The sequence below is a fragment of the Penicillium macrosclerotiorum genome, assembly GCF_028827735.1.
Source record: "Penicillium macrosclerotiorum strain IBT 26536 chromosome Unknown utg000003l_segment0_segment0, whole genome shotgun sequence".
NCBI classification, from domain to species: Eukaryota; Fungi; Ascomycota; class Eurotiomycetes; order Eurotiales; family Aspergillaceae; genus Penicillium; species Penicillium macrosclerotiorum.
This window is the reverse complement of record NW_026643083.1, coordinates 6,257,325-6,271,434: the sequence shown is the minus strand read 5'-3', so window position 1 is coordinate 6,271,434 and position 14,110 is coordinate 6,257,325. Positions and strand designations below refer to the sequence as shown.

Genomic DNA, 14,110 nt, shown 5'->3' with positions numbered 1-14,110 from the left:
TGCCCTAAATACCCAGAACAGAGCTTCAGTCAAGACTTCGACTGAATCAAGGGTTGAAAATCAGTAAGCTTTTTGCCATCGACTAACTGGTTATCAAGTTAGTCCTTCTAAGCTTTTCGACTCCACAACACGTGCGATTTTTGAAAAGAACAGCAAATTTATTATAAACACCAAAGCCAGTAATTAGACAGAAGAGCCTGGAACCCGTCATGAAACTCTCCCAGCTGTTTGGGACGATGTCGAGACACTAGCGGCCAGTCTCCACCCCGGAAAAACAAGTGATCATCAAGGGTGATCTCCAGGCAACAGAATATCCTCTCAAAATTAGGCTTTCTCTGTGGCAGACATTGAATGCTGTGGTTGGTGGGTTTGTTTCTGTCAGATTTTAGCTACGAGCTCCTGGTGCAATTCGGGAGCTTCTGTTTACTTGGTAGTTTGGGGAGGTCTAATGGTAGATTCTAGCTTCAACATTTTGTTAAACACGTATGCGCGCGCACATACAGACAGACACACACACACGCACACATACATGGATCCAGAATATAGTGTACGGAAGCGGCGGATACCAATGTATATGGCTGAAACTTGAACTGGTGAACTAGTATGCCCCCCTCTCAGCCCTGGTCAGGGCAAAATGGAAAACAAGCTACTCAAAGCGACTGGGTAGGGCTATCGCCTGTTCCTGAAGATAACAGGGGTCTTATTTAAAATAAATGAAATCCACCAAGGGTAAAAGGGACAAGGGTGGACCGTTTCCACGCCATCTTTCACCCTGCATTCAAATAATTCCGAGACAACGGTTATTTTGGCTGTAGGGTGGGCCTTGACCCGGAGCCTTGGCGCGCCTGTAAAGACACGGTGAAACCTTGAATGCCGAAGATTCTCCTACTCCTCGTTTGCTCTTGTTTGACTGGAACCACAATTATCCTCCTCTTAGAGCTTCACCATTGCCCGACCGAGTCGAGCTCCGGCTCCCCTTCATTTTTCCGTTGCTCCACGCGAGCAATTTAGTTCCAGTGACGCCGAACACCCGCCAGGATGAGCAATGCTTATTGGAAGAGAACCAGCGAGGGCCAATGGGGCGACATGTGGGTTCGCATAGAAACCCTGGATTTCTCATCCTGTTAAGGAACAATGTCCGGAGACGTTCATATTGCCAGCTTCTTTCGAGCAATCTGGGTCATATAAAGAGCGACTGCTTCCCTCACCGACAAAGATGGAACTCATAAACGGCTTCTCAATCGTCTCAAGATTCTCTTGACAATCACAATGTCTAAATTGCTCGGATATTTCGCTCTTGGAGCTCTGGCGGCTTGTGCCGTGGCCACTCCTGTCGCTGAGCCTGCCATCACTGCTGCCCCCAGCCTGGACAAGCGGGCCACCACCTGCACCTTCTCCGGCTCCAAGGGTGCCTCGTCAGCTAGCGCTTCGCAGAAGTCTTGCTCGACTATCATTCTTTCCGATGTGGCCGTTCCTTCTGGCACCACTCTCGATCTCAGCAAGCTCAATGACGGTACCCATGTAAGCTCACGCGCGCACGAAACTATCCCTTTATGTCTTGCATTCGGGTCGGGCTTATGAATGTCACATAGGTTATCTTTGAAGGTGAAACTACCTGGGGCTACAAGGAGTGGGATGGCCCCCTCTTGCAGATTAAGGGCAACGACATCACCATTAAGGGTGCCAGTGGTGCCAAGCTCAACCCGGATGGTGCGCGCTGGTGGGATAGCGAGGGGTCTAACGGTGGAAAGACCAAGCCCAAGTTCTTCGCCGCCCACAGTCTGACCTCGTCCACGATCACCGATCTCTATATTGAGAACACTCCTGTCCAGGCCGTGAGCATTAACGGCTGTGATGGGTTGACGATTACAGACATGACTATCGACAACAGTGACGGAGATTCCAATGGTGGCCATAACACCGATGGCTTCGATATTGGGTCCAGCAGCAACGTGGTCATCACCGGTGCCAAAGTGTATAACCAGGATGACTGCGTTGCCGTCAATTCTGGAACCGTAAGACAGATGTCTCGCTTAAACAAGTCTATTCAAGATCTCGAGACTAACCCACTCACTAGGATATTACCTTCAGTGGTGGCCTCTGCTCTGGTGGCCACGGCCTCTCTATTGGCAGCGTTGGTGGTCGCTCTGACAACACCGTCGACACCGTTACCTTTAAGGACTCTACTGTTCAAAAGTCCACTAACGGTAAGAGCAACAGATTCTGTCTCATCTATGTTACTATCGGGATTACAGCTCACTGGTATTGTCTAGGCATTCGTATCAAGGCAACTGAGGACACCACCGGCACTATCAAGGGCGTTACCTACTCTGGAATCACCCTTTCTTCCATTTCTAAGTCTGTCCTTCTATAGCCGAACCGAACCACCTTGAGTTAGACTAACCGTAGTTTCTAGATACGGTATCCTGATCGAGCAGAACTATAAGGGTGGTGATCTCAAGGGCGACCCAACTAGCGGCGTGCCCATCACCGACCTCACTATCAAGAACATCTCTGGTTCTGGGGCTGTTGCCTCCAGCGGGTACAATGTTGTCATTGTCTGCGGCAGCAGTGGATGCTCGGACTGGACTTGGAGCAGCGTGAAGGTCAGCGGCGGCAAGAGCTATGGTAGCTGCCAGAACGTCCCTAGCGTTGCCAGCTGCTAAATCATGAGCTTGATCTCGTTCAGTACCAACAAGTTCGATGTTTTTTGAGAGTGAAGATGCATTAAAGGGGGGGGGAAGGGGGTTTCCCGGCATATACATTATAATATCAGCACTGTGATTTACTAGATCGAGGAACAGAAATTACACCAGCCTCAGTCATTCTATCTTATTCTCTATTGCATTATTTATACATATCAAGCAAATTATAGGACTGGAAGGTGGCAATGAGTATAAAGAAGGTAGAGGGGAGGAAGGTGAAGAGGGGTGATGGTGGTGGTGGTAGTCATAGGAGTAAGCGGTGGTAGTGACGGTAAGGCAGTCTTGGAATCGTTTGAAACTACTTCAAAAAAAAAAAAGGATTGGCCAATGCGCTGCTCCTTTCTTCTGAAATGGACCGTCCAGAGTTTGCATTTACATTCGCGTGCTCTCGTTGGTTGCCTCCTCTGCTGCTATTCCGGGACTTGCCATGTGGATGCGGGAGCTGACGTCATTTCCTCGATCCCTCGATCGCGTCCCCTCGATTCGTCTGGATTCGTCTCGATCGGTCTCGCTTCGAACGAGAGCGGGTTTTTAGCGGCTGATTCCATTCCCGCTTCGATATGATAGTTCTTGTTAGGACGCCTCGGTATTTATCGTCTGGGGTTCAGGGGGAATGTGGGTGGTCATTCTCTTCATCGTCTCTCGTCTCCTTTTCTTTTCCTTCATCCCCTACTCTCCCCGCCTGCCGACCCTATGTCTTCCGGCAAGGGGGATTCCCCGATGGACCTTCCAGATGGAGAGAACCAGTCTACAACGCCGGCACTGACGAAATCTGCCGAGGCCGGCATTATTCCTGAAGAAGTGACGGCCCAAGGCGGCTCGGGCAAACAACGAGTGGCGATCATCCTTTTAGGGCTCGGAGTAAGATTTGCATTTGAAGAGACAGGTTCATCGCGCAAATCGCTAACGTTCATTTTCTTTTCGCTTCTGATTGAAATAGCTCAATGTGTTTCTCGCTGCACTGGATATCGTAAGTCTGCCTATCTTGAATCTGAATAATGTGTTTGAAGACGAAAAGGCTAAGGGGGAGAAAAAAAAGACGATCGTCTCCACCGCATTGCCCAAGATCATTGCCGACTTCAACGCTTCCGACTCGGCATATGCGTGGATCGCCTCGGCCTATTTACTGGCCAACGCATCATTTGTCGCCCTATGGGGTCGAGTTAGTGATATCTGGGGCCGAAAGCCTATTCTTACTCTCTCCATCGTGCTGTTCCTTGGCGGAAGTTTAATTTGTGGACTGGCAATTCATGTCTCCATGTTAATTGCCGGCCGTACATTGCAAGGAGTGGGAAGCGGCGGCATCACCGTCCTTGCCAATGTCTGCGTCTCAGACTTGTTCGACGTACAACGCCGGGCGGCTTATCTAGGCATTTTTGGTGCGACCTGGGCTATCGCGGGAGCTGTAGGTCCGGTCATCGGTGGTGCTTTTACCTCCTATGTGACTTGGCGATGGTGCTTTTATATCAACCGTGGGTCTTTATTTCCTTATATCCTTATCCACGCAGAACTGATAAATTTCGCCTCCCAATCTAGTGCCAGTGGGCGGCGTGGCATTATTATTCCTCGTCTTCTTCCTGAGGGTGGACTCGAATCGGAAGTCTTTGCGGGACGGCTTGGCCGCTATCGATTGGACTGGTATCTGCCTTCTCATCGGCGCAATTCTCATGCTCCTCATTGGACTCGAATTCGGAGGTGACCAGTATCCCTGGGCGTCAGCTACCGTGATTTGCTTGATCGTCTTTGGGATTGTGGCTCTGATCCTATTTGGGGTAAATGAGTGGTTCTCTCCTGTGCCCATCATTCCGCCAGCCGTGTTCAACAGCTGGCAGAACATCATTCTCCTCTTGGTGAACTTCTTTCACGGCGCGGTCTTCATTGGTGGGTGCTTTTACTTGCCAGTATATTTCCAGAATATCCTCCTGGAAAGTTCCATCATGAGCGGAGTTTTGCTTTTGCCCTTGGTCGGGGCACTCGCGGCATCATCAGGCCTAGCTGGATGGTATATGCGAGCAACGGGACGGTTCCGCGAGGTGATCATCTTTGGTATGTTTTTCACCACTCTCGGGTATGGTCTTTACCTAGATCTGAAGCCGTATCACTCGTGGGCTCGCATCGTCCTGTATCAAATGATTGCCGGCGTTGGACTGGGTCCAAATTTCCAAGCCACCCTCATTGCACTTCAGGCAAATGTCGACCCCTCAGAAATGAGTACAGCCACTGCAGCCTTTTCCCTTGTTAGACAAATGGCTGCTTCAATCTCAGTGGTTATCGGAACGGTCATTTATAACCACGGGGTACAACTTCACGAGAATGCCTTGGCTGCGGCGGTGGGGTCTTCCCTAGCTGCAGAGATCACTGCTGCATCTACAGCCACTTCTAGCCTAACGAAAAATCTGCCCACTGATGAAAAAAATGCGGTTCTCCGCATTGTTAATGAGGGTATTTGGTATGTTTGGCTACTTTATACCTGCCTGTCGGGAGCCGGTTTGGTCATAACCTGTCTTTTAAAGAACCTGAAACTTCAAGTTACATCTTAATATACCTAATTAATCTCGGTTGGTTGAAATCAGCCAATATCTATACTCTGGTTCAACAGGTTATTAAAGCCCTAGAAAATCTCTAGACAGTTTTTCTAGATAATTTCCTTAATTTCATTCATCTGGACTAAGGTAGTTTAAGGCAACTTTGATTCTGATCTGGATTGAGTACACTGTGAAATTAGACGAGAAATTGATGGAATTTTGCTACATCGCCAACATGATTGGGCTCCTTGTCAGGTAAATTTATGCGATAAGAGAAGAGATCAGAAAATCATTGAAGTTGAATTAAGTTTTTAAGAACGAGTACCTCTGTCCTAACAAAGATATTGTGAATATTGAGTAGTTCACAAGGATTTTGATAAGTATCACATATGCAAAATGTGCGAAGAGAATGGACTTTATGCCCGGGCTCAGTAAAATTGAGCCTTCCTCGTTCTCTCCCCATGAGAAGACTGACTTGACGGAAAATCCACCTGAAGTGAATCATAACGAGTCAGATAAAGAATATTTGCACTGTAACAATCAACAAGTGACTCACATTAAATCTGTGTCACCTCGAAGGACTCGTCATTGGTGGGAGATGGACGCGAGAGATCCAGGTGATTATCTGAAGTTCGATGCAGGAGCAACTGAGACTCAGGATCCAAGAAAGTATAGATACCATCGGAGATCTTGTCTGGCTGGAAGAGCTGCGCAACCTCGGAGGAAATACAAAGCTGATTCTCGGCCGTGTTGCAGTTGATATACTGATTTGTTTCATTGTTCACAATCGCATATTTGTCGGTCTCCGCTTCGATGAAGAACCAGGACTGAGGGTCTTTGTCCTCGAGAATAATCTCGCCAGCTTCATCTGCGAGATACAACGAGGTTCCGGCTGAAGCAATGGTATAAGTTCCGTCAAATTCCTGAGACAGTGCTTGGCTGCAGAGCATCGCCAAGAAGCCAAAGATAGCACTGGACTTCATTTTGTATGGGGTTGAAAGCTTAGGTTATGACACGAAAAGTGGATATATGTATGAGACAATGGAACTTGGAAGTGAATTGAGAAACTCGTCTAGATAGAACTGACGGCCGTATTATATATGGGAATGCTCAGACCCGCGGAACCCAAGCTCCCGTGAAAACAATGCGGTGGGTGCGGATCGTGGCACAGTTACACTGCATCAATATTTAAACTATTGAATGATCTGCAATGGGGTCGAGGGGGGCCAGGTGGGGATTGGACAACACAGCCCATGGCCAATCGAGACATTAAAATAAAAAGCAAAAATGTGGAGCATTTATTGAGAAAGTAACCGAGTAAAGAATGTATAACCATGTCTGAACCCGCGATTGGCTACCAGCGTCTAGGAAACATAGTCAATACCAATACCACTTGGAGTCAAAATTTCTTATTCGTATCGGAGTACCTCGGAGGATCGGCTGGGTAGAAACTGAAAAAGAATCAGAAAACTTGATGATGAAATACATATAGCATTGTGCACCGGCTCTGCTCAGCTGATTATATAGTAGCCCTCTTCCAGGCTACATACACAGCTAGAAAATTGAGCGATCCAAGCAAGGAAGGGATCTGACCCGGCGGAAACCCACACCCCGTACTTTCAAACCCCTTTGGATCAAACCTGTACGATATATGAAATACTACGCAGAAGGCATTGCTGTCAGTTTAAATTTAGAATGGTACGAAAGAGCGGATACATAGGTATACAATGTTGATGTTGCGGACGGTATCTTAACCAAATAATCAGTAAATCAATATTGTGCTCTTGTGGTTTTCTGAGAACCCCAAGAATATTTCAAGCATGAAATAGTCACGCCCATTCATTCCTGTATTCGCTGCATACCTGCTGTTCTGAAGACGGGCTTGTGGACGTTAGCATCAAGCAGCGGTAAAGCTTCACCCAATGAATTGACTCAATTGATTGACTGATTGAATTTTTGGATCACTCTATTGTCAATTATGGCAATATTTTATAGCTGTCAATTATGCTGCATCTCTTCTCAGAAGCATCGATCATTGTGATCGCTAATGATTGTACATCGGACCAAGACGAGGCTCTGAGTGCACGCCTTGCCGATCAGGCGACCAATGTAAATCGATTGCCGCCCGCTTAGTCAAATGTAGCGCAGGGCATCAACGACACAACGACAGCGCGTAGGGCTTGTCCCATCCCCAAAGAGCCCAGAAAACCAATAGTCTAGTGGACAAAAGCGGCCGGAAACTCGAAAAAGCAAGTGCACACACGGTTGTGCTGATGCTCTGAACGGCCCTGAATTCTGACCCCCTCACGCTCCTCCCCTCTTCCCCGCACTCGAGCTCTATCCGCTTTATCAAACCGCTACCAAAGCCATGGCCGAGTCCTTCTCCGCGACCCTGGCAGGGCCAACCTCCAAGGAGCGCAAGTATGATCGACAGCTGCGGTTGTGGGCGGCCACAGGTCAGCAAGCGCTAGAAGACTCGCGCGTACTGCTGGTCAACTCCGACGGCCCGCTGGGCTCCAGCAGCACCGGTGTCTCGGGCGTCGTCGGCGTCGAGGCCCTCAAGAACCTGGTTTTGCCGGGTATCGGGGGATTCACCATTGTTGATCCGGCAATTGTCACGGAAGAAGACTTGGGAGTGAACTTCTTTTTGGAAGAGGAGTCCATGGGCAAGTCGCGCGCCGAAGAGACATGTCGTCTGCTGCGCGAATTGAATCCCGATGTACAGGGATACTACTATGCCAAGGTACATCGATCCTCTCTATTCTCAACAACCCCAACCGTGATTAACGCTAACACGGTTTTTCCAGCACATTTCGGATCTTCTGCAGGATTCGGACTTCCTTCCCCGCCACAAATTGGTGATCATTTCCGGCCCGACGAAATGCTCCTCGCTGGACATACTCCGTCAACAGGCCCAACAGCTGGGCGTTCCTGTGCTGTACATACACTCAGTTGGATTCTACTCGACCTTCTCGCTTCAACTAGACGCCGAGTTCCCCATCGTCGAAACACACCCTGATCCCGAAACAACCCAAGACCTGCGCCTCCTGAACCCATGGCCAGAACTTGCGGCCGCAGCCGCCAGCATGGGCGACCTGAATAGCATGGACGACCATGTCCACGGCCATGTACCCTATATCCTGCTGCTGCTGCGCTTCCTGGAGGAGTGGAAGCAAACACACGAGGGCATGTCGCCCAGCAACTACAAAGAGAAGACCGCATTTCGCGAGTTTGTGCGCTCGCAGGCGCGAACCGACAATCCAGAAGGCGGCGAGGAGAATTTCGATGAGGCGGTGGCGGCGGTATTGAAAACGGTCAGCCCATTCAGCCTGCGCAGCTCGATCCGGGAAATCTTCGAGATGGAACAGTGCAAGACGCTGACGGCGCGGTCGGCTGATTTCTGGGTCATCGCGTCGGCGATCAATTTGTTCTACACTGTACACGGAGTGTTGCCGCTACCAGGCTCACTGCCGGACATGAAGGCCCAGTCGGCCGATTATGTGGCGCTGCAGAATATCTACAAGGACAAGGCGCGGCAGGACGTGAAGGAGGTCAGTGCTACAGTGCGGCAGCTGGAGACTCAACTTGGGCGTGCGGCGCCGCAGATCCTGGAACGTGAGATCGAGGTGTTCTGCAAAAACGCGGCGCATATCAAGGTCGTGCGGGGGCGGCCGCTCCCACATCTCCGAGAGGGCTGCGATGCTGAGACGCTGGCAACGATTCGTAGTCAATTCGGAATGGCGCAGTTGGGGATGCCTGAATCGTTGATCTCGGTGTTCATTGCCACGCAGGTTCTCGACGCGGTCGTGGACGAGGTTCAAAACAGCGGCCAGCAGGGAGGACAGCGGTCAGTGGATGACGAGGCGCTGTGGGCAAGCCACACTGAACGCATCTTGGCTCTCCTGACCCGCGACGACCCAACGCCCCTCGACCAAGAGACCCTCGAAAGCATTGACCGCGCTATCCAGGAACTGCGACGCGCGGAGAGTGGCGAGCTGCATAACATCTCGTCTCTGACGGGTGGGTTGGTGGCACAGGAAGCGCTCAAGGTTCTTACGAGGCAGTATGTTCCGCTGGATAACACCTGCGTGTTCGACGGGGCACGAAGCCGGAGTGAGATGTACAGGCTGTGAAAAGGAAGATCTTTAGCTCAAGAGGCTATTATGACTTTATGATGTGATGTCGATGGCAGAATGCCACACGACGCGGTAGAAAGACTAGCTTTGCATAACTGGAATCCATAACCATTCCCAGCAAGGCATGGAGTTTGACATGTAGCGCCTAAATCCATCTCTTCGGTCCCATGCCAACTCTCACTTAGAATTGACAGGGTTTAATACAGTGTATATCCTAGTTCAGTGACTAGTGATCCCTCAAGTCCCATCCACGAGCAGTTGTTTCCAAGAAGTCACGTAGATGATGCAGATCGAAGGAGCTCATTTAAGTGTACTTCCCTCGTCCAATTCGACTTGCGAAGCCTATCCACCACAGAGGCAAGTCCATGCAGCGTTATGAGACAAGCCCCAGCAACCTCCATTTAATTGAACTCTGATGATCTTGCTATCGGCATTGATCATCGCTTTTTCCCACGATAGTTCCGCTTCTGGCCGGATGTGTTATGCTTAACGTTATAGAGTTTCTCCTTTCCGAATGCAGAGTCCGCAATGCGTAGATAACTCACGACGCCTTGGTCCACCACTGCTAGAATAACGTTGCGGTACCCATGCCGCAGGCGCATGTACAGCATTCGCTCCATTTTCTCACCGCGCGGGGGATCTAATGGGGTGCTTTCGAGGAGAGCGCCTAGCTGGGGGAGAGTAGGAATGGATGTTTGTTCACGGGCATTGACGACGGCGATACGAAAGTCTGGGGGAGGAAGGGCGGATTTTTTAATCTGGCTTGAGGGTTTATAGACGTGAAAGACGACACGGAAGGGCGCGATAGTATCGAGGGGATCTCTTTCTGTTGCGAGAGTTGGGTCGTACCAGGGGACTATGGCAAGTCTGCGGTATACATCGGCTAGGAGACAGCTATGTTAGGCTTGGCAGGACAGAAAGACAGGGCGAGAGAATGCAAGGGAGACCCACCGAAATCGCGATGAATGCCACATCCAACGACTGGGCCAGCCACCGTGGACGAGGTAGACAGAGGATCGCGGATCCAATCAAATAGCCGGCTGAAAACACCTGCAAGACCTGGACCCCGATGTTGGGGTTCGGTGTATGCGTCCTTTCTGGACTCATTTGTCGAGTTGTCCCCCTCAAAATCATCCCATCCCGGCGCACGAACAATTGTATAACCGAGACGCTTTAATCCGGTATAGACAGAATACCGCTCCAGCGTCAGGCCAGCTCGACCAAGGAAAGTCGCGTATGCTGCCTGAAGACTCATCGGGATCGATAACCCATTTTCTTCACTGTCGCCATTCTCATCTGCGGATCCCGTAATGGAGGTGGGCCAGCGAATATCTAAAGTGCCTCGCTCAAGGTAGTAGAGAGCTTCTTCCGGTAGAAGCCAGACCCGATTCCATCGGTCCGCTTGCCCAACATTCTGAAAGAACTGGCCCTTCGGGCGAGGCGCACAAACACATGCAGCTGGAGAGATTCTGGCGCCCTTGCCGCCAGGTAGGTGAATATCTGCCTGCGAAGGGTCTACGTTCGGTGGAGGAGCTGGTCCATCGGGCGCATAGTAGGCCACGACTTGAGATTTGGGATTGTGCAAGCGGGGGTGCGAGAGCGCATTGTGCATGGCCTGGCGAGAGGCGGAGAGGACATCGGCTTGAAACTCGGTGGGATTGGGTTCGAAGTCCTTTTCGCCCCGGCGAGGTAGACCAGTGGATGTTGAGTCGGTGAGGCTAGAAAAAAGCTTCCGTCAGCTTTCGGAAACAATAGCTAAGAGAAGCTTGATAGGGTCCGATATTATATCATTGCAAGCCCAACTCCGAACGTACAAGTTGAGAGTGTTCAGTTGATTGAGGAGGCGAAAATCTTGAGTTTCGTCAGACAAATCAACATCGGCCTGGGATGCTCCAGTCGAGGGACCACGGATGGTGTCCTCATCTGCGTCAGCCATCGTGTGCAGTGTAGACTTTGCTGGAGGAGAACAATGGCGCGTGCCAGTCGCAACGATGAGGACGTCGCGAGAAAATCGGGGGCTTATCGATAAGCGCCGTCTCGGTTTCTCCGCGGTGGGGGCCGCCTCCTCTTGTCATTACTCGCCCACATCAATATACCCCCGCCGGGTCAAACATGGCCCATAAGACGGATTACAATGAGATGCTTCGGAAGGTAGATATTTCTAGAGCACAACTATGGCGAAACTGAGGCTAATCAAGCCCGGCAGATATCGAACAACCTCGAGAACGCGCTCAGTACATTCGGCCCGTCCTCGACACAGTATCAGGCCATCCTCAGTATCCTGAAAGAATGCCTACAAGAGATTGAGAGCGGGAAAAATCAAGATGACCAAGCTCAGATGGTTGATCCAGATGCATTGAGCGTTGCTATGGGGTTTTTGGAGATTGGTGGGAGTTAAATACCAACCTTGTTAATCGCCTGTTACCTAACATATTGATGGATATGACGAATGCGCTTGACTAATATAGCGCAGTATCAAAATTGGACAATCTTCCAACTTGAAATTGCATGTTCACAATGACTTCAAAGCAGCTCCGTAGTGAAATGGCTATTCACACAAAATATCACTCCGTTCATTGAGCCATTGGTCCACACCTCACAAATAATTATGCACAGCGAAGGCAAAAAGAAGTACTGGGATATGGATATGCGAATTAGGAATTTACATTGAGTCTACCGGGGTACTATCATAGACACGTATTCAAAATTCAAGATCAAGCAAAGAAGCCGAATGGGAAAAGAGAAGAGCCTTGGCTCTTTCAACGCATTGCATAACCAAGGGCAAAAACCAAGTATGCCGGCTAGGGGAAGGGCCAAAAAGGGGTGGAGAGATGGGAAAAAGTGCAGGTTTTGTCCCTATCGGACGTGAAAATGCCTGTCAATGCCTCATGAAACCCCCGAGACTTCCAAAAAAAGGTACATAGAAAAGCCACCTCCGTGCACCGAACACCTCGTCCCCCTCTGCTAGAATGAACAAGCTTCCAGAACTGCCATGCAAGAAACTCCGAGCTCTATGCAATTCATAAGACATGACATGACATGAGATGTGTGGGTCGCTGGATCCGCCCTGGGGGCGAAGATAGGCGCCGTAGCGGGGGCACCTTTGCCTTTGCGGTACCGTGGGCCTTTACCGGTCAAATCTAACCGGCTGGCAGTGTCGGCAGATGGGGGTTGAAAGAAGAAAGTATTTGGCCCTCAGCTTGTGTGGTATTGTGAGGGTAGGTATCGTGTGGTTCAAAGTGAGTACAATAGGATAAAAACGGTGGACCCAGGGTCAGTCGATCAGTGGCTTCTTTTGGTTCCCAACCATAGCAACACCGAGGTGACTAAGAGCATTGGGATCGTTGGGTCGCACGATAGATGGAAGAGGAAGCATTGGATTATCTGGGTTGACGTGGGCGGCATCGCGCGCCGCTTGTTCGATGGCTTCCATCTCTTCTTTGCAACCCGCATGGTCCAGCGGGCAGACTACAATCGGTTGTCGTATGGTAATGTCCCGTGCGGACGTTAGATGAGCCTTTTGACATTCAATGTTAATCGCCGACTCACAAAGCCTACCAATCACAGTAGTTTGCCAGAAGAGGGGAGGTAAGAAGGGCCAAAACTTACCCGCACTGTCAGATAATACTCAATTTTATAAAGGCTCGCGGTAGTTGTAAAACCGCTCACCCCGTACATGGGGAAAGCGGCTCGACTGCGTGGCAAGATCCCCTCTGAGTCTCGCATATCCTTCGCGGGAAACACCAATCCCAGATTCGTGAGATAGCCTGATTGGGGTAATTTGACGCCAATAGTGTCTGTTTTCTTGGCCAGATTCTTGACCTTGCGCTGGGGCTCGTCGCCCTCGTGGTTGTAGATGATTTCTTCGTCGATGCCGATAGTAATCTTGTTGATGGTGACTTTGCGAGCCTTCCCCATCCAGTCCTGATTGGGTGATAATTTCACATAGACGCTGACTGGGTCCAAGGGACCGTAGGACCATCGCGGTAGGGAGATTGCAAGTGTGACGAGGTGGTCCGAGACCCGTTCTGCGGACTCGGGGCGGTTATACATGCCAAAGGTGGAGAGGGTATCGTAACGGGCGATGGGAACGGGGAAGGTATATTTTCGTTGGTCGGATTGTCCTTGCTGGACCATGACCAGCATTTCGTAGTAGGTTTCCGCGGTTCGGCTGGGGAGCTGGAGACTCGCTGGTGGTACCCGACGTGAGGCATCTCGGCCGCCGCGCCCAAATGGGATGAAAAGGACAAAGGGCAGGTCCATGGCGATGACCTCCTCATATTCCTTGCCCGCGGGGCAGCGAAAGAGCAGCATCTCCTTGCCGACTATATCTGTAATTTCTTTGCGGGGAGGAGCAAGGCGCTTTTTGGTGACGGAATCCGCCGAGGGGTGAATGGTCTCGCGCCGGAGAAGGGATATGGTGACGAGGGAGACGTTGACTGGGGCCGAGATGCCGACACTCGGACGAATCTCGACCTTACCTTCGATTCGGGGCTGCATAAAAATCGAGCGGTCAGTCGACGATCCGTCACAGCGACCCTGTTTCCCCGTGAAGCTGCCAGGGGAAGTTGTCCCGCCATGTCGGGCGGAGCGGAACTGGAGGGGACCAGAGGGAGAGGGGAGGGGACTTTGCAGACGGCGCTTACCATTGTGGCCGAGATGCCAGGGTATCCGATGAGAAAATTGCCATTTGCCGGGCCTGAAACGCGCACAAAGGCGGCCATCTTGATCGAACCGAGTCCGC

General features: G+C 50.6%; 7 protein-coding genes across 7 annotated transcripts; 4 read left to right on the top strand and 3 right to left on the bottom strand.

Annotated features, from left to right (window-relative positions):
* Positions 1–1,269: 1,269 nt before the first annotated feature.
* On the top strand, positions 1,270–2,666 carry N7462_005160 (glycoside hydrolase family 28 protein; the record flags this gene model as incomplete). The annotated part of the gene is made up of 4 exons (XM_057076885.1): positions 1,270–1,521; positions 1,593–2,015; positions 2,078–2,358; positions 2,417–2,666. The coding sequence occupies 4 exons, from the start codon at positions 1,270–1,272 to the stop codon at positions 2,664–2,666; spliced, it is 1,206 nt and encodes a 401-aa protein (XP_056936390.1).
* Positions 2,667–3,398: 732 nt separating this feature from the next.
* Positions 3,399–5,245, top strand: N7462_005159 (MDR family MFS transporter; the record flags this gene model as incomplete). Its single annotated transcript, XM_057076884.1, has 3 exons — positions 3,399–3,566; positions 3,646–4,177; positions 4,242–5,245. 3 exons carry the CDS (start codon positions 3,399–3,401, stop codon positions 5,243–5,245), a joined length of 1,704 nt encoding a protein of 567 aa, XP_056936389.1.
* A 542-nt stretch (positions 5,246–5,787) lies between these two features.
* Positions 5,788–6,213, bottom strand: N7462_005158 (RICIN domain-containing protein; the record flags this gene model as incomplete). The annotated part of the gene is made up of 1 exon (XM_057076883.1): positions 5,788–6,213. One exon carries the CDS (start codon positions 6,211–6,213, stop codon positions 5,788–5,790), a length of 426 nt encoding a protein of 141 aa, XP_056936388.1.
* Positions 6,214–7,598: 1,385 nt separating this feature from the next.
* N7462_005157 (NEDD8-activating enzyme E1 regulatory subunit) lies at positions 7,599–9,363 on the top strand (the record flags this gene model as incomplete). The annotated part of the gene is made up of 2 exons (XM_057076882.1): positions 7,599–7,973; positions 8,038–9,363. The coding sequence occupies 2 exons, from the start codon at positions 7,599–7,601 to the stop codon at positions 9,361–9,363; spliced, it is 1,701 nt and encodes a 566-aa protein (XP_056936387.1).
* A 440-nt stretch (positions 9,364–9,803) lies between these two features.
* On the bottom strand, positions 9,804–11,302 carry N7462_005156 (tRNA-splicing endonuclease subunit SEN54 family protein; the record flags this gene model as incomplete). Its single annotated transcript, XM_057076881.1, has 3 exons — positions 9,804–10,249; positions 10,318–11,084; positions 11,181–11,302. 3 exons carry the CDS (start codon positions 11,300–11,302, stop codon positions 9,804–9,806), a joined length of 1,335 nt encoding a protein of 444 aa, XP_056936386.1.
* Positions 11,303–11,478: 176 nt separating this feature from the next.
* N7462_005155 (uncharacterized protein) lies at positions 11,479–11,764 on the top strand (the record flags this gene model as incomplete). The annotated part of the gene is made up of 2 exons (XM_057076880.1): positions 11,479–11,517; positions 11,573–11,764. The coding sequence occupies 2 exons, from the start codon at positions 11,479–11,481 to the stop codon at positions 11,762–11,764; spliced, it is 231 nt and encodes a 76-aa protein (XP_056936385.1).
* Positions 11,765–12,640: 876 nt separating this feature from the next.
* Positions 12,641–14,090, bottom strand: N7462_005154 (arrestin C-terminal domain-containing protein; the record flags this gene model as incomplete). Its single annotated transcript, XM_057076879.1, has 3 exons — positions 12,641–12,883; positions 12,976–13,860; positions 14,013–14,090. The coding sequence occupies 3 exons, from the start codon at positions 14,088–14,090 to the stop codon at positions 12,641–12,643; spliced, it is 1,206 nt and encodes a 401-aa protein (XP_056936384.1).
* Positions 14,091–14,110: the final 20 nt, after the last annotated feature.